This window comes from Aethalodelphis obliquidens, unplaced genomic scaffold (assembly GCF_003676395.1).
Source record: "Aethalodelphis obliquidens isolate GAN/ISIS:26980383/991018 unplaced genomic scaffold, ASM367639v1 scaffold4, whole genome shotgun sequence".
Lineage (NCBI taxonomy): Eukaryota > Metazoa > Chordata > Mammalia > Artiodactyla > Delphinidae > Aethalodelphis > Aethalodelphis obliquidens.
Window position 1 is genome coordinate 51,076,491 of NW_020837948.1, and position 27,534 is coordinate 51,104,024.

Consider the following 27,534-nt stretch of genomic DNA (forward strand, 5'->3'; position numbering starts at 1 on the left):
CTTTATAACAAAGTGAATCAGTCATACATAAACATATGTTCCCATCCTCACCTTCTTAATGAATGCACCCTGACTACTGTGCTCTTCCCCTCCTCTGGCATCCCTAACTACCTCTGATCTTCTTTTCCTTTTCTCTGTAGTCCTGGATATCTACTTTACTTATTTTTATGCAATTGTTTGTGTCCATCTCTGCCACAAGAACATATATCAGCTCCACGAGGGCAGGGATCTTTGTCTGATGTATCCCAGTCACCTAAACTAATACTGGGCACATAGTATAGGTAATCAATACATTTGTTAAATAAATTCAGGGCCAAAATCTAGGAACTTTTCCTAATCAAGTCCTAGTCAGTCTTTCCAAATCTCAGGAAACTTTACAGTTTGTACGATGAGAGGTAGCAGATAAGGAAGAGGATTCTGAGTTTCGAGAGCAATTTTTGTTTGGTCATTTTTTATTGCTCCCACACTGCACATAGCGTCTTACAATCCAGGAGAATCCACCAGAGGCAGGATGCAGCAATCCTCCTAACGTGTGCACGAAGCTCTGAAGAGTATTTGATTTACATTTGGTCACTGCAATGCTATCGTGTTCCTTATGTAATATCTGCAGAGTTGGGATCTGGTGGTGCAGAGAGGATCAAAAGGAGTGAAGTGATTTTAATAATGGATGATCATAAACCATCTACAGAACAAAAGTTTAATGGGAGAGCTAGATAAGCATTCTCTCTTCCACTTAAAACTTGTCTGGACTCAGACTCCATGAGTCTGTTTCCTAAAAGTTAAATTATAATTTATTTTTTCTTTTCGAGGCAGAGTACACTATCTACAGCTACAAATGCAAAATCCATGAATATCAACTATAGTTTCCAAATTGCATTTGGCTAAATGCATACACTGTTAATAATACTATCTAGAAATTATGAGCTATAAAATATTAGAGAATTTCATCATGAAATTATAAAAATTAGCAACATCCTAATTCTAAAATCTCTTCTTAACTTACTATAGGATGTGAAACCAAATATGCTAATAAGAACCTACTGCTTTAAACACAGCCTTATCATTTGATCGGAATAAGAATATCACCATATAAATACAATAAATAAAACCAAAAGAGATGAAGGAAAATGTGTATAGGCATATACATACATATGGAAAAATACTGCACGCATACATATATACACTTATTCGGCCTGCTGTAACAGAATACCATAGACTGGGTGGCTCATCAACAATAGAAATTGATTTCTCACAGTTCTGGAGGCTGGGAAGTCCCAGATCATGGTGCTGGCACATTTGGTGTCTGGTGAGAGCTGGCTTCCTAGTTCAGAGATGGCTGTCTTTTCTCTGTGTCCTCACATGGCAGAAGGGGACAAGGGACCACTCCTGGCTCCCTTATATAAGGGCACTAATTCCATTCATGAGGGCTCCACCCTCATAAGCTAATCACCTCCAAAGGCCACACCTCCAAATATCATCACATTGGGAATCAGGTTTCAACATATGAATTTGGGAGGGGGGCACAAATGTGTCATCTACAGTAAGCACCTTAATAGGCATTGGGAATAGAATGATGACCAAAACTCACAGTCTTTGTCTTCATCAAGCTTATGGTCTAGTGAAAGGCAGACATTACTATGAATATAGAACTACTAACTGTGATAACTGCCATTCAATAAAGCAGTTTCTTTAAATTATAGGTATAAGTCAAGCATGGCAATAATTTTCCTCAACTATATAGTTGGTACACTAGGTACACACACACACATATAGTTTATACATTTATACACACATACACAACGGTTATAAATAGAAAAAGCAAGGAATGAAATGCAACTTCGCATTTGCTAGCCCATTGCCCAGTCTTCTGTGCATTTGTGTGTCCTTTTGAAATAATCTACTCATTCGGGCATTTGCTAAACATTGGCCTTCTTTGTGCAAAATACTGAGTTATTCTCTACGGAAGAACAAACCATCTCCTCAGTGAGCTTAATGACAATATTATCAGGGTGACAAAGATGACAAAAAACAATAAAATAAGTGTTATATAGAGGTTGAAATACGAAGAAAAGAATAATTAGTTACCAAACAAAAATATCCTACTATTTAGAATTTTGTATTCATACTCACTTTTTAAACCCATAAAATACACCTTAAGAATATTTCTAAACTTGTTGTAGAGTAGCCTAAAATGCTGAATTCTATGTTATTCTATAATGCATCTATTAAAACAATGAATTTTAGAATATTTCCAGGTATAAAAACCTATATTTAATAATATTTTCAGGTAGCAACAAATTCACACTAACAGCCATTGTGTTCTCTGTTCCATCCTGAGTGCTGAAATTGGCAAATTATGCAGGAAGCCAATGACTGTTTGGAAACTTTCCCAAAGCCTTTTTTTTCCCCCCCAGAAAAATCCATTAAATAGAGAAGCCTTTTTCTTTGGTTGCAGCTTTGCTGGAACCAGTGTTGACTCAGCTAAAGCACTGACCTATAGCTGAATGGATTAATGTTAAAGTAATTTCAACATGCTATATTTCTCTGACTTTCCCAGCTACCAAGAAAGAATAGTTAGATTTCTTTATTGCTTTGGCTCTTTATTTTAAATGGAAAATGGAAACTACTCTTTTAGGAATGTATCTTGGAGTACAAAAATCTACCAAAGTGCTAAGTTAAAATATTTAATTAAGAGGTATCAAAGTGAAAATATCCAGGGGGTGGGAGGGGATCTTTGTTACAGAAATATTTTTATTTCGAAATGAAGACACTGAAAGCATAAGAAATCTAAAAGTTCTATACAAATCACTTCAAAAACATTTTGTGTATTTTGTATTGCTACAATGTAGTAGCAGCACTACATATGTTCTCAAAAATGATTATCAAGTAGTCAGTGCAAATTGGAGCCATTTTAATCTTGTTTTAATTAAACACATTGCTTGCTTGACTTGAATACTTCCTCGGTAACTAATTACCACATGTATAAACTCTGAGTAGTATGTTTTTACATACTCAAGGATTACGCTGTGAAATGTACTAAAGAATATTCAGCTAAACAAGAATTCTACCTACCTTTCCCACACACTGTCCACTCAAACAAGACAAGGACATTAAGGATAAAAACACAGAAAGACCGTAGTCCATCAAGTACAAAATTAACAAAGCAAGTTAGAACAGGGAACATTTACTACAGTCAAGGGCTCAGATTAGGTGAAGGGGGTGGAAAGAAGGGAGAGTCGTCTCTTGTTTCTAAAGAGAGATCATAAATTTAAAATAGAAACACCACTGAAAACATATCCTTGAAGTGAGGAGATTTCCGCTTCTAGAGGATTCTATTTGAAGTGGTGTTTGTTTGCTTCCTTGCTTTGCCTTGTTCCTGGAAAGCATTGGAAATGACGTTTGTCCGATTGGCTCAGAGTTACTGAATGGTAGGGAAAGGCACAGATGAAACAGGTGAAAGGCATGTAAGTTAAAGACACGTTTTCGGGCTTCCCTGGTGGCGCAGTGGTTGAGAGTCCGCTTGCCGATGCAAGGGACACGGGTTCGTGCCCCGGTCCGGGAAGATCCCCCATGCCGCGGAGCAGCTGGGCCCCTGAGCCATGGCCGCTGAGCCTGCGCGTCCGGAGCCTGTGCTCCGCAATGGGAGAGGCCACAACAGTGAGAGGCCCACGTACCGCAAAAAAAAAAAGACGGGTTTCCTTATAAACTACAGTGTGTATTACATACAGTTTTTATTTTCTTAGTTATATGGCTACCTTTTTTCACAATGGATTTATGATTATCTGTGACCAATAATATTGCTAGTAAAAAATAATGAACACTCACACAAGGGTTTTTTCCTTTTCTGTTTTTTGCTTTTTTCAAGGATAGGAAAATTCTTAAGTTTTCTTCCCTAGAATAATGTGGGTTATGAACAATTCTTATTTTCTCTTGAAAACTGTCATAAATTATACTGAAAGGTTTTAAATCTCCCGAATTTACATATGATTATTTTATGTTCTCACTTTGCCTTGTTTTTTATCACACAATCATTAACGAAGGGTCTTAATTAGTTTAAAATACTGAAAAGCTGATTGGACGTTAATACTTCATAGAGATGTTTCCATGTAAACGGAATATCTTATTTTAAAAGATGTATGATATAACAGTTATTTATAGGCTGCCCATAATATATTAAAATCAAAGTGTGCTCCAAAACCAAGCTTTGGCCTCTTTTCTTATAACTATTTATTTGGCTTGCATATGTAATTGAATAAATAAAAACAAATGAACATATAAACAATAAATATAAAAGTGTTTTTAAGGGGGAAAATCTTGTGAGAGAGCCCCTAGGGGGCTGTAGGATGAACCCCATAGAGGGGAATTAGGAAGGGCTCTGTAGGCTGAGCTCTGAATAGTGAGCAGAAGCCTGTCACATCAAAAGCCAGGGACAGAGCATTCCAGGTAGAAAGAATGGGAAGTGCAAATTCTCTGAGATGGGAATAAACATGGTATTTTCAAACCAGAGAGAAGCTAAAGGGACTACAGCCTGGCAGTGGAGAGGGTGTGGTTTAAGATGAGACTGGAAGAGGAGGCATGAGTGAGACCATCGTACTTTTTATTTGGTTCAGAGTATAGAGTTCAGATTTTATTCTAAAAGTGCTTGAAAATGGCTAAAAGGTTTTGAGCAAAGGGATGATGTAATATGATTTACATGTACAAAAGACCAGGTGACTACTGGATTATGGTGGGTCAAGAGTAAACGTGAGGAGACCTTTAGGAGGGTCTTGAGGTAGTTTAGGTGAGAAATCATGGTGGTGTGGCCCACGATGGTAGCAGTGGACATGGATGGAGATGAACCAATTTTGGAAAAAAAAAAAAAATGAGTTAGAGATGGCAGCACTTGCTGACAGACTAGACATAGGGATTAAGGGAAAGGGGCATATCAAACACACCTGCTAGATTTTGGCTTGAACAAATGGACAGATGACGGAGGCATAAAATGAACTGAGGAAGATTGGGAGAAGAACAAGTCTGGGCAGGACAGGAGGACTCAAGTTATTTGTTTGGCATCCAATGTATGAGCAGCAGGTCACGTGGATTTACTAGTTCGGAGCTCAGGAAAAAGTACACTGCTAGAAAGTTTTGGAATCACCAGCACATCAACATTTATAGCCATGGGACTAGATGAGATCACAGGAGAAGGAGGAAATGCAAGCAGAGACAAGGAGATCGCCCGGGTCTGAAATTCAGAAACCCTCAGAATCAACAGGTGGGATAAAAGAGGATTCAAAGGTCACATATTCACTTCCCAGAGTCTAAATCCTGATCTCTGATATGTGGTAATTTTTTTCCCCAGGTAACATTTTTTTAAAATCTAAATTAATTGCAAGTTTTTAAAAATAGGAGATATTCACATTAAAATGTGCATTTCTAGGGAATTCCCTGGTGGTCCAATGGTTAGGACTCTGCGCTTTCACTGCCAAGAGCGTAAGGGCGGGGGTTTGATCCCCAGTCGGGGAAGTGGAATCCCACAGGCCACGAGGCGCAGCCAAAAAAAAAAAAAAAGTGTATTTCTAGCATCTGTTGAAAAATCCAAAGACCTGCTGCTTTTCAGCCTGCATTCCCATTGGACAACATCAGTGGGAACGAGTACTTGCTCCCCGTGAGCATGGAGTGCGCGCACTCAGCAATGGTATGGTCCCTTTCATTCCTTGTGTTCTCAAGACCATGGTGCTCCCTTCATTTTCCCTCAGCCTTGCCCACCTGGGCTTTTGTGTTCGACTTACCTTTCGTTTTGTTTCAGCACTAAACTTAATACTTGACACATTAAAGGCTATCAATTCATGATTGTTGATTCAGAATCAAAAGTTCCCTTTTGCCTCCAGAACTGACTCTGCATAGTACTATCTTGATATCTTTCACACTAAGTGAAGACACTAACCATACCAATGTATAAAACCAACAGTGTCCTTTCTGCAAATTATGGATAACTTGACCTTATGTTTTACCACAAAGTGGAAATACTCTGAGCAGAGACAAATAGATCTGAGCCCTCTACCACATAAAAACACATTTCTAATAATTAGGGACTGTGTGGTTAATTACAGCCTAATGAAGAAGAATGACCCATGCTAATGCTTCAGTTTCTCCACACCCTTTGAAAGAAGTCTGTATTACAGTCCTGGAAAGTATGATTCTTCAAAGATTGTCATTTACTATATTAGTAAAACATTCAAATTTTATTTTCTTATAATGTATTCCTTAATTTCTCTATATCTGTGATTTTTTTTCTAAGACTAAAATAATAGAAATCAAATGCTATTTCTTTACGCATAAATCTTTGATAACATGCACAAGTTTAAATTCTGAAAATTATTAGCAAGAGCAGACAACTCCGAGTTGACAAAGCTAGTATGACTGTCTCAAGTTTGGGGACCAGTTATATTGGACTTAACCAATGGCAATAATACTGATAAATTAATATTAGCATTTAAAACCACTTACTATGTGTCATACACAATAGAAACTTCATTACCTAGGTCATCTCATTTAGCGCTCACCACCACACTACATAAAGGTGGTTATCCTCACTGAGGCTGAGAGAGGGTCTGTAGCTTGCCCCAGGTCGTATGGCTGTTAAGTGGTAAAGCTGAGATTCAAACTCAGGCAGGCGGATTCCTCTGCTCCTGACCCACCAGGAACCATACAGCCTCCATCTAAGCCTTCTCTGAAAAACTTCTGAGTGAAGCAGTGGGTAAAAACGGCTCCCATTTTATTCCATTCAACTGATATAATTATGTTCCAGAAGAAATCAAATCACTATGAAAAAAAGATTTAGTCTCAAGCCTTTGAGAAACTTTTCCTCAGGCTACCATAGTGATTCTAAAGAACAGTTCAAGGAGCAAGGTGGGGTGACAGCTACCAATACACACATTCCACCTCTACAACCAAACAAAGACTTTCTTTTTTTTTTTTTTTTTTTGCGGTACGTGGGCCTCTCACTGTTGTGGCCTCTCCCATTGCGGAGCACAGGCTCTGGATGCACAGGCTCAGCGGCCATGGCTCACGGGCCCAGCCACTCCGCGGCATGTGGGATCTTCCCGGACCGGGGCTCGAACCCGTGTCCCCTGCATCGGCAGGCGGACTCTCAACCACTGCGCCACCAGGGAAGCCCCCGAAGACTTTCTGGAACCCCCAAGGAAAGGGAGGAGGAAGCAGGAAGAAGCTGGATTAGATACAGGGTGTTTTTTGAAAAGGCTTTAAGGTGGTGGTCCTGAAATGAGCTCCTATTCTATTAAGAACCACTAGATTAGGAAAATCATCATCAGTTGATGAGATACGAGTTTTCAGGAATCAGTACTTTCTAGGAACTGTCTTCTGAAAGAGCATAGGAAAGAAGAAAATGTCGATGACAGAAGCTGGTTTGCATACCTGGCACACTTTGGAAACTCAGTAAATGTTTGCTAGTAACAGCCAACATTTACTGGGCACTCAGGGTACCAGGCACTAGGCTAAGCTCTCAGCGTATCACGTCCTTTAACCCTCACAAGAACCCTGCAAAGAAGGTGGCTTAACTCCATTTTACTGATGAGAAAACTGAGCACATAAAGGTTAGGTGACACCAGGTAAGAGGCACAGTCCACATGCTTAACCAATAAACTATAGCTGCTGCGAAAATAGATGAAACAATAATGAATGTGGAAAGACAAAAGCCACAAAGAATTTAGTAGAACAGAGCTAAACACCCTCTTCACACTTTACTTCTTCCTGGTTGAAAAAGATGAAGAAAAAGGAATTAAAAAGAGACAATATTTTTCAAGATAGTAACCCAGTTTCAGGTTTACGTCTCAGAACACAGATTTTTGAACTACGTTCAATGGACGCCCTAGAACTACTTGGAGGCTCTTGATGCCCATTTCCAGCAAAGAAGCTCACCTTTTATATGGCAAAGATCTGTCTAAAGTATCCTCTGGGGAGAAAAGTTTCCACTGGCCCTGAAAAAACCTTCAGGCTCTAAAATAGTGATAGCACTTATCCTTACTTTTTACTATGAAACTTGGATATAATAACATGGTACACATTCATGATCAACATCACCCGAAACAACACTATATGTTGGTGTTGGGCTGTCTCCCATCACAGAATCAATTTACCTCTAAGGCAAGTGTTGGGCTGCACCCCACAGGCCTACAAGCCCTGTACCTGCCCAGCTTCAAGACTGAAGAAAGAGCCCAGAGTCAACAACAGAGACATCAACAGTTTAATGGATTGGGGAGCTTACACGTCTGAAGCAAGGTCCTGGAGCGACACCCCACTGTGTGTGGCAGAGGGCAGGCAGGACCTGGCTGCAGTCTTAGCTCCCCAGGGAGAGGGGAGGTTACCATTTATAGGGGGAATTGATGTCAGGTTGGTTCATCAGTTACCAGGGAAACCAGAAGAGGAATACACCCCTCACCTCCCCTTTGATAAGCTATCATGGTGGAGCCGTTCTGATCTAAAGCTAGAATAATCATTAGCTGGGACCTGGGGCAACTGTGCAGGAAGGTGAGTCATGAGAGTAGGGAGTAGGTGAAGCAGGCACTGGTCGAGCAGGGGATGTACAGAAAGCAAGAGAACAGCCATCTTGAGTGGTCTGACCATACAGGAAGGAAGCCGGATGTGGTCAATACCAAAGGGAATGCTCCACAGCACATCACATCAGGTAATGCAGGTCACATACCATTTAAGGAAACTGGAAATACAATTCTAGGTAATCTGGTTCAGCTGTAGATTGATAGGAACAAGCAGGGCACAATGACTATACAGTGTTTAGAGGCAGAGGGTGGAGGGGTGTTGGGAGGAGTATGTTCCTGTAGCCTGTGAGGCCAAAAGACAGGGTCACAGAGGGTGAGAAACAGCAGTAATCACTTTACAGCAAAGAGCAATCTTCACTTACCTTATTTTCAGCTTTGGACTCTTCCTTTATAGTCAAAACTAGAAGACAGTCAATACCTTTGTCGGTGGTATCTTAAAGGAATTGAAAAAACGAGGTAAAATTTTCACATTTTGAAGACCTGTTTAAATATAACATTATTATTATTAACAGAGCCATAGGTCTTCTCCAGAAATATAATCTCGCAATTATAACAATATACTGCAATTCTGGCTACAAGCTACCAGCTTCTTGTGTGTATTTCTAGAGGCACTTTAGGGAAAGTTTTTTGTTTATCTTTGTCAATTAAGTTTTCTGTTCATTTTTGTCAACCATTTTTAATATTTTTATTCCATTTCTACTTAGGGCGTGCACAGGTGATACGTGCACACGGTTCAAAAATTTTTAAATATGGGAGTATACACAGTGAAGATATCCCAGGAGCTCTCGACCCAGACATCTACCTTTCCTTTCCACAGGCTACCATGGTTATTAGTTTCATGGGTTTCTAGTGATTCCTTCAGATATAGTTTATGTAAGTATACATATTTCTTTCCAAGTTACACACATGGTAAGAAGCACACGTATTCTTATATGTCTTCAGGTCAGCATTTGAACTCCAGGTAAAAGCAAAGATGGGCCAGGGATAAATACAACAGGATTTCAAACCCAAGTCAAGTAGTAGAGGGCTGAGGGCAGCCATGGATCCTCCTTAAAGCTTCTTTCCTGCCCTCTTCAGGTCACCCTTCCTGAACTGCTGAGTCATAGAGGAGAGACTCAGAGTCTTTACACTGAGGAACAGCTGGGCAAGAAACTAAAGCTCTGTCTCTGATAAATGAAAAGCCCTCTGAAAGGACAGTAAAGACTAGATGGAGAGAGAGAGGGGCAGAGGGGAGGGGCCTTGTAAACATCTCTGATGCAAAGCTGACAAGACACAGCAGAGTCAAGACCACTGACGGGAGCTTCTGGCTCCCAGCGAGCAACACCGGGAACAATGGGATTTACTCCAGTCTGAAGGAAACAAAACACAGTCGCCCCTCAGTGTCCACTGGAGATTCGTTACAAGACTCAACTCCAATACCAGAATCCTCAGATGCTCAAGTCCCCTGTATAAAATGTTGCAGTATTTGCACCTAGCCTACAGGCATCATCCCTTATAATACCTAAAACAATGTAAATGTTGCTATGTAAATAGCTGTAAATACGATGTAAATGCTATGTAAATACTTAGGCAAGAAGCAAATTGAAGTTTTGCTTTCAGAGCTTTCTGGAATGTCGTTTTCAAACATTTTCCATCTCTGATTGGTTGAATCCCAAATGAGGCACACACAGATACAGAGGGCTGACTGTAATTATAAACAGTGAAAGATTAATGAGTAAGATAATTTTTTCCTAAATTATGTATCCTACTCAAATGTAATGCGTAAGATGAGAGACCAATGTCTAAATTATGTTCTTTCTAAATATTGTGTCTTTAATATGTATCTTTACCTGTTTTTATAAAGTGTTTTCATTTTAGAGCAATATGGTATAAAGCAAGGGCAGGGGTCTATGTCTACTGCCATAGCTGAGCACAGCCTCTGGGAGGCATTCGTCTATTTCAGTCACAGACACTTATCACATGCCAGGCACTATTTTGATGCTGGAGGAACAATATAACAAGACGTGGACTAGGGAGACAGAGTGACTGTTTTCAGTAGACTGTGGTGAGCACAACGAGAAGGACACAATTCCAGCCTGGTTGCTCATCATTGGGCAGGTTGGCTACCCTAAAGGAAGTAACAGCTTCCAGAGTGTTAGTCTTACACATCTCAACCCACCAAAGTGATAACAGATGCCACAAAAATAAGGAACTATCTTTAAAACCTTGTGCAGCATTTTCAAATGACTCATCGTGGAGCTGGTACTTGAGTGTCTGCCTACTAGTTTGGAATGTCAGGGAGGAATTCGTTTTTCGTTTGGAGTGATGAAAAAGTTTGGGAAATAGATGGTTATGGTGGTTGTGATTGCAGATGGCCTCGGCCTGCAGCAGCTTGAAGCAGGATCTCAGGTCCCCGGCCAGAGACTGAAGTCAGGCCAAGGCAGTGAGGACGCTGAATCTTCGCCACTAGACCACCAAGGCCAGTGGCCAGTGACAAGGCCCCTGGCCCGTCGGCTTTGTAGAAATGGACTTCCACAAAGAGGTGGAAAGTAGTGAAACAAGTAAAGTGTTTATTAGGAGGAAAAAGAATATGTGTGAATAGACACACACACACACTTGAAGGACTCAGAGAGAGACTTGCGCCCTCGTAGTAGTTTGAATCACTTACATGGGGCATTTCTTCTGGGTTTCCTCTGGCCAATCATCTTGCTTTGCCTGGCTCTGAGTCCATCTTTGGTTTGTCTCAGGGTCATCCCCTGTATGCGTGCGCATCTCTTAGCCAAGATGGATTCTAGCGAAGAGGCCTATGGGTAGGTTGACATCACCTACTATGGGGTGGCACTCCCTCCCTTTTTGACCCGAGGAGCCTTTCTGCACAGGTGTAGTTGGGAAGGTCTCCCTGACCTCAAGAATGAAAAATATGTGGTCTCTGTACCTCTTACCTGGGCAGGCTCAGCTTCTCCTTGCTCCCGCTGTTATCTTCATCTTGAAGTATCTCTCCAGAGGGGACAAACTCCAGCTGCTCAGCCTGTGGCCCATCTATCTCCTGCCTCAGTTGCACAACAATGTGAAAGTAATTAATGCCACTGAATCACACACTTAAAAATGGTTAAAATGGCAAATTTTATGTTATGTGTATTTTACCACAATAAAAAAATCAAATGATGGTGGTAGAATGTTTTCTTGGAAGGGGAGTATTTTTTGTCTTTGTTTAACCATCTTAAATATATTCCTCAGTTTTGTTTGTTTGGGTTCTTTTTACATTTTATTGGTCTAGGAAATCCAAAAGTCTGGAGGCTTCTTCATTATACACCAGTGAGAAAGTAACCAACACCAAGACTGGTTATTTTGTACAATCCAAAAAGTTATTTATTTTTAAAAGACAAACTTTGACCCATAACACCTTTTTTTTTTACTTTCTGTCACCTCTATTTCTTTGGCAATGAACTGCCCCCCCAAATGTTTAAACTTTTAATAGAACTAAGAACAATAGGTAATAGTCCAATACCATATTTCTGAATTGTTTTTGTCCTATTGTTTAAAAGATTTCATCTAAATTACAGAGTGATACAAAGATCAGCTTTTCGGTCATGCCATTGCTTTCATCATTTGGTGAAACTGAATGATGTCCTCTGGATTTCACAGCAGACTGTAAAATAATAATGAAGCCCTGCTGTTTCCCCTGGAGACGACTGTGGTCTTTGAAGGCCATCAAATCTTTCATCACTGTCACTGACACTCACTAATAAAAATATGAAATTCCTGTAACTTACAGACTGAACTTTTAAAAAATTCAGTCCCCCTAAAATGAGCACATGTATGCTGCTTGGTTTTCTCTAGTTAATATTTAAAAAAAAAAAAAGGATAAGCAATACTCATTCTGATGATCAAGGTTTATTTTTATCTTTTGATTTGCTTTCCAACTGCCCTGTTGATTGAACAGTTTTGACTTAAACATTAATTTCAAACCAATCCACATTTTTAACCCAATGATCAGATTACTCTAGACAAGACCGTGCAAAGTTTGCCATCAGCATTATAGGCTCCCTTTGTTCCAGCCCTCTACCCTCTCCCTCTTAGTGTGTTTCCTGGCTGATCCCTATCATGACAACCTGCCATAGGGAGCCAGATACGAATCTTAAGCTCAATGTTCTCATGATGTAGACCTGTCACTCAAACAGCTAAGCCCTGCTAGAGCCTGCAACAGAGCCCAGGGCTCCTGACTCACTGGCCAGTGCTCTTTCCTACATCTTACCTGCTCTGCAACAGGCCACTCCCGCCAGCAATGCTCAATGCTGTATAATCTGCAGTGTTGAGCTTCTAGAAGCAAACAAGCTAATAAAACACATTGTTCTAAAGGCCATGTTGGGGATTTAGGTTAATGAATGTTAATGGCCCTCAGTCACTCAAAGTTACACATTACCCAACTTTCTTAGGGTTCTTTGAATTTCAGCCAGGGCCTCGTGGCATCTACTACCCCAAAAATAAGAATGGTGGAAATTTATACATTCTAGCAGACTTGTTAGAAAAATTATTTTGTGGGAAGCCAATGGGTTTTTGGTGTCTGCTTAGGTCTCAACATTATACCACGTAAGTCATCATCTATGCAGAATGCTAGAGTATAAGTAAATAGTACCTAAAAAAAATCATAAGCTTATACTTCTAAAATACTACAAGATGATTTACAGTTAACCTCAGAAAAAAATTAGAAATTTCAGTCTCTTGTACAAGACTTTTGATCTGTGCTTTAACTCTTTAATTTATAAAACACTCAGGCCTTGTGTTCACTCTGGAATACCTTATGATTATGCTAAACCACACAATAATTTCCAGGTTTCCTATATAACACAGGTGGCATTGTATGTATTATTTTACTCCACGTGGTTAAAAACTTTATAAGTAAGTGGAACCATGGAAGGTTAATATATGTCAAAATTATGCTCAATATTAGGCAGTATCATATAGGAGAAATACAGGGGGAAAACTGTGCAGTAGGAACAGTTTGGGTCAGCCATTATTTCAAGTGCTTTATGTGCCTATTAGGTCAACTATGCATAGTAGACATTACTTTCCCTAGTTCACATGTAAGGAAATTGGGGCTTAGGGCTTGCACACCTTGCTCAAGGATTCAGAGCTAGCAAATTGAAGAGGTGAGGTTAGAACAAGGTCTCTGACACATCAAAGCCCATGTTCCTAACTACTGTAACTCCCCTTTAGCCCAGCGCCTTTGGGCATTAGTTTTGACTTTAAAGTAAAAAGCTTGAGAGAATCATGAAACTGCAACTTTCTGAAGGCCTCATGTCTTGTCTAAACTCAAGTCCCAGCATGCGAAGGCCCAGCTTCAGGCATCCTCCCAAGGTAGTGGGTAGATCCATGTTCCCTAGGGCCTCAGGCATTGCTGAGCAGACTTATTAAACAGCACCTCTTCCTCCTCCCAGAAAGAAGATACTACAAATATTTAGGTAGAACATGGATGCAGTCCCTGGGGATATTGCAGGGGGAATATTCTACATAGGGTAGAGTTGGATACATTTACCTTTTATGTCTTATGATTCTATGGGCCTAAATAAGAAGATAAAGAAGAGAATCTAAAGGAAATGCCTAATGGGCTGGATTTGTGATTCATTTTACTTAAGCCATTATCCTCTCAGTTTATGATCTATTCAAAGTAGGGGCACTGATGGCTTTAAAAGTGGTTCAACTATTCAGTTTCGGAGGACTGGGGCTGACATAAATATGTTCATTTTTTAAATATGAATTTTGATTGCTCTATGATAAAAATATAACCACTGTCTATTCTTGGACCCTTTATTTTAAAATCTGAATCCTACGTGCGCCATTAAATAACTAAGTTTTGAGGTTTGTCTGGGGATGACTTGCTACTCCTCCTGACGACCTGTGTACTATCGTTAAGGATTCGTGACCAAGGTTTATTCAGAACCTCCAGCCTAAAGCAGGAAGGGCTGCTTGAAAGACAGCTTTGGCAGCCTTTGAGAGCTGTGTGTGGATGAGGTATGTGTGTCCAGGAATTCTTATATGGCTTTCTCATTTTCAAAGCTTGCACATCCTCAAGAGACCTTGTCAAGGTCAAAAGCGCAACGAGCGAACCAGGGGAAACCCCAGAGAAAGCCAAGATCTGAAAATAACAGCTGGCTCTCCAGAGGCCTGCGGCCGTGCTGACTTGGCAGGCTAGGGATATCATGGTGCTCCCAGGAAGGCAGTAAAGTCCTTGGAGGAGGGAGGAGGGAAGCAAAAGGGCGAGGCGTGGCAAGGCAGAAGCAAAGCGAGAGGATTCTGTAAACCAAGATACAGCAGAAAGCAGGGGTAGCGGGGGGTAGGGGGTGGGGGGGTGTAGAAGGAGATTTAAGGGAATAAAGAAACATAATTATCTGGTTAATTAGAAAATAAATATAACTTTGGATACACTTTTAACACCCAAGGTTTGAGGAATATATTTCAAAATCTGGAGTTTTTTAAAAAGCACTCACTAAAAATACCTTTCTGATGTCTGGCCTTTGTGTGAAAATAATACATACATGTTGCTTGAAATGCTCCAGAACGGCATATCGCAGGTGTATATTTGAATTGAAGCCAGAGGTGGGAGGACATTCTAATTCTTTGGCCAGAACAGTACAATGAAAGTTAATCATGTTGCCGTATACTTTTCCTAGAAATACAATACAGACTTACCGTATTAGAAAGCTCAGCTGGGGAGAGATCAATTTACCTAGCTTGTACGTTTTGGGTTTATATTGATGAAATAGTTATGGTTCCCTGTCACTTCTCTTGGTCTTGTTTCTACGTTTTTGATATTTAACTGTAGAAGAAAAATAAATAGAATTTACGATGACATCTTCAAGCTTCAGATGACTATAGAGTATTATAGCCAATATTTCTCATTGATTATAATGTACATCCTTCCTTTTTTCAGTAGCTTAAAAGACATGACTACCTTGTAGATGCCCTCTAGTTACTAAAGGTACCTTTCTATGTGGTTCAAAGGAGATCACTGCTCAACAATGCAGAGAAGCTTATCGCCAATGCTACTTTGTCAGATACCCTGTGTAGGTAGTATATTTCATATTATAAAAAAGTCTAAAAGCATATTAATGGTTCTTTCCTTTTTTTCTCTCTTTTCAATTATAGCAGAAAATGGCCCCCGTCTACTCGTGGAAGCAGAACAAGCCAAGGTGTTCTCACACAGAGGTGGCAATATTACACTGCCATGTAAATTTTACCGAGACCCTACAGCACTTGGCTCAGGAACCCACAAAATCCGAATTAAGTGGACCAAGCTAACTTCAGATTACCTCAAGGAAGTGGATGTTTTTGTTTCCATGGGATACCACAAGAAAACCTATGGAGGCTACCAGGGTAGAGTGTTTCTGAAAGGAGGCAGTGATAATGATGCTTCTCTGGTGATCACAGACCTGACCCTGGAGGATTATGGGAGATACAAGTGCGAGGTGATTGAAGGATTAGAAGATGATACTGCTGTGGTAGCATTAGATTTACAAGGTAAGTATCTATAAATCATGTAAAACTTAGGAATGATAATTAATCATTGCTTTTTTTTTCCATGACAAGTAATGTCTAATGGTTACCATGGTGCTGATGTGAGAAATCAAAAGCCCATGTAAAGAATGTTTTTCTGTTCTTTTGTAATCTGCAATCTGTCTATGATTCCAGCTTTCATATTTGAAATGTACACACAATGGTTATATGCAAATTTGAAGCTATTTGCAAGTAGGAGAAACATGCAGTGGAACTGAATTAACAACATTCAGAAACTGCCTTATGCCATTCAAAATTTAAAACTCATTACATAGTTATGAAGAAATTCAGAGTGGAGGCTTTTTTATTATGCTTCTAAAATTATCTCAGTTTCAAAATAATGGCAAGTTTTGTGAAGGACATCTGCTAACTGAAATACATTTAGTTGTATTTTGTAAAATAACTGTGAAAACTTAATTTAACAAAAAAGTAGACTCTAGATTTATTTAAATATTCTTGTAAAGAAGTAATTTTTTTTTAATGGTCCAGAGTCTCTTAGACACTGAATACCAAATGGTCAAGGCATTTTGTGGGGGGAGTTTTATTTCTTAAATATGTAATACGTTCAGTAGGTTCAGAGATCAAAATGTATACAAAGCTAAACAATAAAATGTATCCATGCCGTCCTGTTTCCCCTCTGCCCAAAGCCCTTTAGGCCTCTCCTTAGTTTCTCATGTATCTCAAGACACCCTTTATTCATGAATTTCAGTGTCTCTTTACATGGAAGGATGAATTTTGTGCTGCATTAATAGAAGACTTTCCTTCCTTATATAAACTATAGGTGTGTGTTTGCTAGAAGCTCCTTCCACAGTCTAGGCCAGATTTGTGGCTTTTGGAAAAATATGTTTGGCACACTAGCACTTCATTGAAGATGTGACCTTCTGAATCCCCCAGAGTGCCACCACATGCATGCAGATGTATTAGCTTTATGTATGATACATTGCTTGATGTTGTAAAGTTCATTTTTGTGACCTTCTCTTGTCTCTCTTAGTTGTAGTTCTTGGCTCCTGATTGCATGCCACCTTATACTTTGAGTTTTTATTGATTCACTTTCATATCCATGAACATTGGCATTATTCAGGATGAAAGAAGTAATTGGCTTAGAGAAGACAGTCAATCATCAAATATTAATTGAGGGTCACTTTCTTTTATCAAAGGGGCATCAGGCACTGGACGCTAGTAGTACCAAGATGCTTATGTTAGTCCCAGCTTTGTCAGTATATGTTTTGTAACCAGAGCAAGTTACTTATCCTTATTGTACCTTGGCTTCCAATCTATGAATAATAGGTTGAACTGTATTATCTGTTAAGTTACTTTTTCTTAAACTTAAGTAATTCACATGCCATATTTATTATCTCCCTACACTTACTTAAAAATATATTTTAAATAAATAGAAACCAGTATAACTTGCCAGAAATAGAAGGAAACCATAAAAATAAGTACAGTGAACATAAGATATTTCTAATTATAAATGGATACATGCTTGCTGGTGGCTTTGAGCATGAAGCCAGCTCTCCCTTTTCTTGAAAAGCAGATTTAACACGTGTTAGAAGATAATAAACTCTACGGTCAAACTGAGACTTCCTTTAAGACACCATTAGAGGTGTTGAAGGGGAATTGTAAGAAGAGTAATTTTTCCTGCATAGGCCCTGCACTGTCCCAAATCTCCATGTTTTCCACGCTTTCATAACACTTCTCTACCATATAGCACATACGTATATATGAGCTAAGTAAATGTGTCCAAGAAACCAATTGAAATGATAAATATTTTTACAAGTGCTGTTTTCGTACCATGAGAAACAAAAAAATTCCAAATCATGGTTCCTTTCATTCAACAATCTTACAGTCCATTAAAGATTCTAAGATACTTTCAAAAGTAAGTACTTTAAAATAAGGTAGAATTTGGTAAAGTAAGTACGTAAAACAAATTGCTCTAATCATATGCGTATTTATTTTGCTCACTTTCAGTAATGTCCCTTGACAGCTCAAACTTAGGGAAAGCTCCTTTTCTAAGATAACATGGCTAGGAGTAAGAGCTAGGGCTAGAATTTGATACCAAGGGCACTGAATGAAGTCCATGCTTTTATCTACTATGCTCTGGGAGTTTGCAGGAAGGTGAAAGTTTCTGTTGGGGTGGGAAAAAAATGCAGGTTTCAGAGAGACAGTGGTGTTTGACAGTCTCAGTTCTTCTGAAGTTTTCTCAAGATTCTCAAAGGCCCCAAAGTTATTTGGGAGATGACTTAGGGACTGTCCTTTGGTCATACTTCATTAATTGGTGTGCCCATTCTCACTGCAGAGAATGTTTTTCCATCTTTCTTGTGTACTATAAAAAGGGCAGAAGCAGTCATTACCCAGAGGCTCTGCCTTGAAATAACTGACATTTCCATATTTAACATTATATACATGAATTCATTTCTGAACTGGAGAAAATATATTCCTTCAAGAATAAGATCAGGGGGTTCCCTGGTGGCGCGGTGGTTGAGAGTCCGCCTGCCGATGCAGGGGACACGGGTTAGTGCCCCGGTCCGGGAGGATCCCACAGGCCGCGGAGCGGCTGGGCCCGTGAGCCATGGCCGCTGAGCCTGTGCGTCTGGAGCCTGTGCTCCGCAACGGGAGAGGCCATAACAGTGAGAGGCCCGCGTACGGAAAAAAAAGAATAAGATCAAAGGGACTTCCCTGGTGGCGCAGTGGTTAAGAATCCGCCTGCCAATGCAGGGGACACAGATTCGAGCCATGGTCCGGGAAGATCCCACATGCCGCGGAGCAACTAAGCCCGTGCGCCACAACTACTGAGCCTGCGCTCAAGAGCCCACGAGCCACAACTACTGAGCCCATACACTGCAACTACTGAAGCCTGTGTGCTCAGAGCCTCTGCTCCGCAAAAAGAGAAGCCACTGCAATGAGAAGCCCGCGCCCCTCAACGAAGAGTAGCCCCCGCTCGCCACAACTAGAGAAAGCCCGCACGCAACAAAAAAGACCCAACTCAGCCAAAAATAAAAAAATAAATAAATTTATTTTTTAAAAAAGAAAAGATCAACTCTACCCTGAGCCCTCCCCTTCCACCCCCAGCTATGATGTTCTCAGAGCACTGTCTACAGATTTCCATTGTAATTCTAATCACATTTTGTTTTGTAAAATTTGCAAATTGTCCGTCTTCACCTGCTAAATAGGATCTACTTGAGGCAGTCAAGTGCCAAAACAAAGTAAGTGCTCAGTAAATAGTTTATAGGTGAGTTAATGTTTGATACAATGGGTTTATACTTTCAAATACAAAAAAGCCTGCATGCAATGGAAGGTGGTGGAAAGGAAGAGACATTTGATCTGGACCATGAAAGGTGCACCTGGTTCTTTCAAGGGGTACTGAGCATGACAAAGTGGGAAAGAGGGCATCACAGGTGTGAGGGAGAAACTCTTCAAAGGCCAAAATGTGAATAACAGATGCCACAGACAGCATCCGCCTTGACTGGTTTAAGGCTCAGCATGGCAACAGGGTGGGATAAAAATTTTTAACTTTTTATTATAGCCAATTTCGAACACTCGGAAAAGTAGAAAGACTAGTATAATGAACCTCTATATATCACCAGCTTCAAAAAATGTCATGATATAGCCAATCTTATTTTATCTTGCTTTATTTACTCCCACCCCCAATGAATAATTTTCAAGAAAATCTCAAGACATTATTTTATCTATATATACTTCAACATGCGATAAGAACTCATTTTAAAATAAAATTACAACATTTTAATTATAGAATAAGATCTGAGGAACCTTGATTGCTACCTGAGGATGGTAGGGACTTGACAATTTCCACCTAGTCTGGGGTAGATGCTCAAGGTGCAGCAATTATATACAGAAGAGTTTGAAGGCTATGATAAACCACATGTAGCACAAGAGATACCTTGTGGTTATCATTTACTAGCTCTTATTCCAGGTCCTGACCTTTTTCCATTACCAATTACATCCTTATAGCGGACCATCTACCAATCAGCAAGTTTCACTCAGGCTCCTTGTCAATCTTCTAACATGCATAAATAAGACCAGGGAAGCGTATCATTTTGAATGTCATAATTAAGCTGCCTTTCCAACTGTAATTGTACAATGCCTTTAATCATACTGGCCCTTTAATACCAGATTAAATGCTATGTGCTTCAAAGAATTTTCCCAATTAGAAAAATATCGTTCTTCTTCAAGATGCCCAAATTGTATGGTTTGTATTTATAAGATTTTATTCTGTCTTGGATTCAAATTTATATATCCATAGTATATGTATCAAATCATAGACTCTTTGCAGAAATAGGCCACACTCCAAACTCAAGGTACCCTAGAGGACTGAGTGCAATGCCTTGCTCTTAGTTGTGTTTTAAGATCTGTTTTTCAAATCACACTGATTAAAAAAAAAGTAAACCCTTTGAAACGCTGACCTACTATGAGTTGGAATTAGCTGTGGAAACACAATTTTTTTTCATATAGCATCTTGGATAGGGTAAAGCCCTCTGATTACTACCAAATTACCTACACTGCTAGAAACAACACCCAGCAAGAGACAAACCTTGTATGAATATAACAAGGAGAGTATCACTAGACATTCATGAGTAGCCCAATACAGAATTCATTTGCACAATCAATAAACATATAGATAATATGAAAAACATATTTGTGCTTCCAATCTTCCACTGTATTGGTCTTCCACTGATGAAAATGGGGCCAAATACACAAAAATAGAGTCTGAGAACTTTTAGAAATAGAAAGCTAATTTCAGATATGTACATAGCACTGAAAGGTACTCTGAGAGGCACTGAAGAAGGTAAAATTGTTCTGCATGGTCTCTACCTTTTTATTACTAAAAATATTTACTTTGTGGAGTTACTGAAATTTCCTTAAGCTTTTATATGTACCATGGCATGAAAACCTTTCATATATCCAACAAATTGATATTTGCCAACCACTAGGATGAACTGGTCTGTGCAATTGTAAGTCTTAAAGAATGTGTTTTTAAAACATTTCAGTTGACTAAACTACCCACATCATTTGATATTATTCTTTTCCATGTGAGGTATCTTCCTTATTAATCCCCTTTTTAGAGATGCATACCAGCCCTTCATGGAAAAGAGCTTCTGATTATATTTTGACATATAAGTATAAAATAATCATATTTGGAAAATAATCATACACCCTTCTTTCTCACCCATGAAAGTTTAACTTTTCTTATTTTTGTAATGCCGGATGAAAGCAATCACCATTTGCTCCATAATTCAGCTGTAGGAATTGTACTTTTTTCCACAGAGCCAAGAAGGTTTCTGTAATTATAGTCTTAGATGTTGACATCTTAACTAGCTGAAAATAAAAGGAGCAAATAAATAAAATACTAAGAAACATGCAGTTCCAGAAATGCCCACACTTGCACGAAACATTTGATTGTTGAAATGTATGCACCAAATGTGTACAATACAGTGAAACTTTTAAAATGTTGGTGGCGACACAGAAATTGACCTTGATTTACTTGGAATGTGTTCTTTCCAGCATCATCAACCATTAATTAAAATCTGCTAAGTAAATCTTTTGAGTTACTGTAAGTTGATCATTTATTCTTACAATTGAAAAATAGTAAAATTTTAATATAGGGTTTCACTTTGACTTTGAGTAATGATTGCATGAAATTATGTTAAATGTGAAAGGAACTCAGAAATATATTACACTGGATTTGGAACTGAATCAAACATAACTCAGTGGTTAATCAAGGACAAATTACTAAAGAAAAAATTTTCACAATGCCTATGGGAGTCCACCAAACACAGTCTGGTGAATTTAAACTGAGAGGTTGTCTAGGTCTTTAAAATTATTATAAATTAAAAGAGTCTACATTCTCCACTGTTACCATCTTGAGCTATTTGAGAAATGGAATTCAGCCTAAATGGTTGAATTTTGGTTTAAATACTTTGAGATTTTCTCTCACTTAAGGTCTAGCTGCCAAGGAAACCTCTACTGGATAAATTAAGTATTTTCCTTTTCACTGGCATTCCTGGGGTTACTGAGAAAGAGGACGGAAGGCATGAGGGGACGGAGAGCACCAGAGCAGCTCCTTCCCAGTGCTGATTGAGTCTTAGCTGGCTGCCTGGTCACAGCCCTTCTTAGAAGGAGTCATCTTCAGGCCTTCCCCACCTCCATTCCGCCCATTGCTGCAGGGGGCAAAGGCAACGAAGGGAGTCTTTTCCTCCTTACTTTTGGCTCCGATTCAGCTTACAGATCCTTCAGCCAAGAACCTGAGAAGGCAGGATGAGATCAGGAAGCCTTCCTGGATCTCTGCCTCTAGTGGATGGTGCCAGCTGGACTGCCCTACAGGGACAAACATGTCCAGCAGAGACTTTCAGTGGATGTGACTTGATTTAGGCTACTGAAATTTCTTCTTGTAGAGTCTTCCAGGACAATTTCTAAAGGAATACATTTCCTGTGTACTGGTTACACTGTTAGTGGACTGTGCATCCACAGTCCACAAAATGTATAGGGTCCGCAGTCTCATAAAATAGCACATTTGGTATAATCCACCAAATTACTGCGTCAGCAGACAGTTTCTTACATTCCACACACTCAAATATGAATTATTTTTAATTATATTTAAAAATTCAAGGCAAAGCCTTGAATAATCACTTGAAATTAATTGTCTTTTAGCAACCATGGGGGAGACATTTTGATAGTGGTCCTTCATAGAGTCCAACAAATGATATAACTTTGCTTTCTTATGATGCAGTCCTTACCCTTTAAAGAAACTGTGCAGAAAGTTGTGAAACAGCTCAGACATCTCCCATGATTATCTGACGGAAAGAAATGCTTTTGGAAAGCTGTCGCATCTTCCCAAAGTCAAGTGCCAAGTCACAGTGTTTACATATACTGAGGGTTTTTGTCCTCTAAAATATTTAATTCTTTGGCAATAACTTTGACAGATGTCTATTTTGTACCTACTTTGTACAGGACAAGTTTCTGGAAGCTTTTTTTTTCTATTTGCAATGAAAATGTTTTTAAAAGCTTAGTTTCAGTTTGCAATACATGAATACAGAAACTGAAAAATAGTAATGGAAACATTTTAAAAACGAAAGCTCTTATTTTAGTCACATTGTTCAAGGACAGAATTAAATAAGATTAAGAACTACACTAAAAGTTGAAACAGATAAGAGAGCCACGATGTTTTTTACGGAAGTGCCTCACTGTAAAAAGTTACCTTATTAATATGAAATAAGACCGCTTAATTATGTTGTTGTCAGATATGCAATAGGTAAGTTCTCAGGGAGCGCTCTTTGGAAACTGTAATCTGCAGACGAATCGTTTCGGAAAGGAGAATTGTGAGGACTGAGCTGAACTCTTAGCAAAAGAGGTAAATCACTGAAGTTACCAGACCAAAGAGCTAACTGTGAGATGCTCAGAGCTGAGAGGTTGTTTGAAGGGAAATGGGACTATGAGAAAACACTGCAAGTTGGACAAAAACTGCTTCTTCATCTGATGGAGATTCTGTTATGTTTTTCCCCACTCAAGTGGGATTTGTGCCACTAATGATTCCTTGCCTTCTCCTTTGGACAGGTGTGGTATTTCCTTATTTTCCACGACTGGGGCGCTACAATCTCAATTTTCACGAGGCACAGCAGGCTTGTCTGGACCAGGACGCTGTGATCGCCTCCTTTGACCAGCTGTACGATGCCTGGAGGGGTGGGCTGGACTGGTGCAATGCTGGCTGGCTCAGTGATGGGTCTGTACAGTATCCCATCACAAAACCCAGAGAACCCTGCGGAGGCCAGAACACAGTGCCCGGAGTCAGGAACTATGGGTTTTGGGACAAAGATAAAAGCAGATATGACGTCTTCTGTTTTACATCCAACTTCAATGGTAAGATATTAACCATACTGCCTTGTTTCCTATCCCAGAGACCAATACATACTATGATGTGACTTAAACTTTTAATCTTATCTACTTAAAAAAAAAAGAAAAAAAGCTTTGAAGTGTTGCTCCAGATACAAGAAATTCTTAAATGTCATAATTTTTTAAAATCCAAAGACATCAAGCAAAAGTACATATTTCCATGATTCTTTGGTTTTATTGCATCCAACTGTTATTATGAAATAGTTTAACTGTCATGTTGTATGGAGTCTTTTTCTTACTGCCAAAGATGATGCTGCCACTGTGTGCCTTCCATCGGATAGAGACGTCTCCACTGAAGTAAGGATGGCATCTGTGTCACGGTCTTCTTCTCTAAATTACAATGTCAATTTATTCATAGATGATCAGCAAAGCTTAGGATAAAGAGAGAGCATTATCTCTCTGATAAAGAGAGGGCTCAGGATAAAGAGACCTTTGCAAGAAAATTAAGTAGAAATAACATTGGAGGTGAAAGCAGAAGTGAGAGATCCAGGTTGTATCAGTGTTGATGACTGACTCATTGAATGTGACACAGCTCCCAACCCTATCTTGCTCCTTCCAGAACCAGTGATGTAACATGTAGGGCCCAGTGCACAATGAAAACGTGGGCTTTTTAAGAATTATTAATTATTAAGAATTATTATTATTAATTATTAAGAATTATTAATTATTAAGAATTTTAAGATGACACAGTAAAGCATTAAATCACGTGTGCGGCCCTGGCCCCATTATTTTATATTTCAGGTGCCTGGTGACATGCTTTGGCGAAAACAGCAAGGGATCAGGGATCAACAAACTTTCTGTAAAGGGTCAGACAGTAAATATTTTTGGCTTTGTGGGCCATATGGTCTCTGTTGCAACCACTCCATGTAGCTTTGTATGTTATAACACAAAAGCCGCCGTGAACAATATTAAACAGATGGGTGTGACTGTGTTCTAATAAAACCTCACTGAACCCGTGCGCTGTAGTTTGCCGGCCTCAGCTACCGATGATAGAACTAACCCTCTTATTAATGTTCCCGTGACGGCTGCCCTTTCTCCAAATCATATCCTCTTAGTCTAGAAAGAACAGGCAAGCATTAATTTAGACTTCAATCATCTGTATTTAAAGAGAGGCAGGAGGGTATCACATTACAATGTGTAATCAGGTTAGACAGTCTGATTCTATTCTGCCGGAAACTAAAAGTCTGAGAAAATCTTGCACTGATGGGTATCACTTTAGTCAGTTGATGTCATATTTTATACATTTCATGCATATTTGATACAAATTGAAGGCATCTCAGTAATTAACACAATTGAATTAGTGGTTGAGACTAACTTACTCTTTCTTGTAAAATCAAGAAATGGTTAGGTGTCAGAGCTCCCACAGAGGGAAATTGAAAAAAATAACTAACTTCCTCCTCTTTGCTAGTGAGTGAACAGACTGAGTTCACATTCTGAGTCCATATTATTTATGGCAAGTGACTTCCTGTATGTTTTGCATTTTCATACTGTAGTCTTTGAATAAGAATAATGTCTTATTGATACCTGTAATGAAAAGGACTTGAGGGCTTTTGATTATTTTTAAATGGACTTTTCTGTCAGGAATGTTTTTTGATCCTTTCACATTCAAATTTTGCCTCTCTAGAAACTTGTGCTGGGCTTCAGTCTTGCTACAGCTAGAATTTAAATAGCTCTTGCTTTTAACATGGAATTCTGTCTTCTCTAGTGCCACAGAAGGGCCCTTTTTGCCACTAATTAGCTAAAAGGGACCTGTCATTTCCCTTTTCTTTTTTACAGCTCTAAAAGGGCATGTCTGACATTAAGGGGCAAGGAAAAAACTAATTTAATGGAGAGCAACCTAGGGGCACTACATTTAACTGACAAGCCTGTGTTTCAGAACCTTTACAGACGCTGCTCTATATCCCCCTTCATTGAGAAACACTTCTATTTAGGGCTCCTTCCACCTCTGTGGGGCTGAGCCACAGACAGGCCCACTGACCCTCTCTCCTTTTCTCCTCAGGCCGATTTTACTACCTGATCCACCCCACCAAGCTGACCTACGACGAAGCGGTGCAGGCCTGTCTCAATGATGGTGCTCAGATTGCTAAAGTGGGCCAGATATTCGCTGCCTGGAAACTTCTGGGATATGACCGTTGCGATGCAGGCTGGATGGCGGACGGCAGTGTCCGCTACCCCATCTCTAGGCCAAGAAGGCGCTGCAGTCCTATTGAGGCTGCAGTGCGCTTTGTGGGTTTCCCAGATAAAAAGCATAAGCTGTATGGTGTCTACTGCTTCAGAGCATACAACTGAGCGTGACCCCAGAGCACGTCAGTTTTAAAGTCATTAAGAACATGTGAAAGGTTTTTTTTTTTCAGTATGAACTCATGCAAGTTACCAAAACTGTGATAACCCTTTTTTACTTACTGTAAAGTCATTTTCATAAAGACCAATTCATTAATTTGTTTTTGTAAAGCTATCATTCAATATATATTATAAATTAATATAATTTTAAGGGAAGCACTACATAAGGAGGCTTTAGAGCCAAACTGTTTAGGCTACAACATCTCAACGAAGTATCCTTTCATGATCGGGGCATGCAATAGCTTAAGGATTGCTAGGATTAAATTAAGGAAAGTAAAGCTACTCAGAGTAGCAGCTGCCACAAGCACAAATTTTACACATTTGTACAATTTTGAAATGCACTACAATAAACAGATTAGAGCAACAGATGTGAAATACAGGCTTCTTTACATAAACTGAGATTCTGAGAGGCTGCACATAACTCAGTTTCACAAGGGAACAATCTACACTTTTCTAAAATATTTCAAAGCTCCAATAGACAGAATTATTTTACTCTTTAAAATCCTGCCTTTTTGACCAAAAAAAAAAAAATTCATATGGACTCCAATGTATAATAACAAGCACAGTTAAAACCCCTTAATAATCCCATTTATATGAAGTATGAAACTAAAATAAGCAAGTAATATTTAACCAATGAGACTCCTACCTTCTTCTAGTTAAAATTACACATGCCTGAGAAGAATTGTTTTATCTTTTGAGTAGCTTTACTGAGTTATATTTAAATTCTAAGGGCCGTTTGCTAAGCAGCATTTAGCATCTACTCAGGGCAGTTATATAGATAAACTGCTGGACAGAAAAATTGTAAAATGTAGCAGCTTGATTTTATGTTAGCCTACGAAATGTTATTGTCCTATAAAAATAACTTTAAAATATTTAATATTTCTTTATTTACATGACATGACAAAAATTTAAATCATAAAAGGAAGGAATTACTATACTTGTCTAACCAAGAAATAAGAACCCAACTTTAAAAATTCTTATTATTCCTATTTGTATATACACTAGAAAGCCCAAATGGTGCCTGTGTTTGGGGAAAAAAGTCAACAAAGTAGTTTTAAACCTTTCTCCATATAGAAAATGTGGTCAGTGATGTCACTTTTCTTGCTGATCATCATTAGGCTTAAATGAAATGCTGAAGCTGTCATCAAAGAGTTTACACTAAAATCTTCAGGGCTTTAAACGAAAGGGTAAGAACAGCTTC

The 27,534-nt window shown here is 39.2% G+C and overlaps 1 protein-coding gene across 1 annotated transcript in view; it reads left to right on the top strand.

Annotated features, from left to right (window-relative positions):
• Positions 1-26,851, top strand: part of HAPLN1 (hyaluronan and proteoglycan link protein 1) — a 70,106-nt gene extending 43,255 nt beyond the window's left edge. The window contains exons 3-5 of the mRNA XM_027100687.1: positions 15,681-16,052; positions 23,658-23,960; positions 25,993-26,851. Coding sequence (XP_026956488.1) covers positions 15,681-16,052; positions 23,658-23,960; positions 25,993-26,282 — 965 coding nt within the window. The 3' untranslated portion in view covers positions 26,283-26,851. The remainder of the gene's footprint in view (positions 1-15,680; positions 16,053-23,657; positions 23,961-25,992) is intronic.
• Positions 26,852-27,534: the final 683 nt, after the last annotated feature.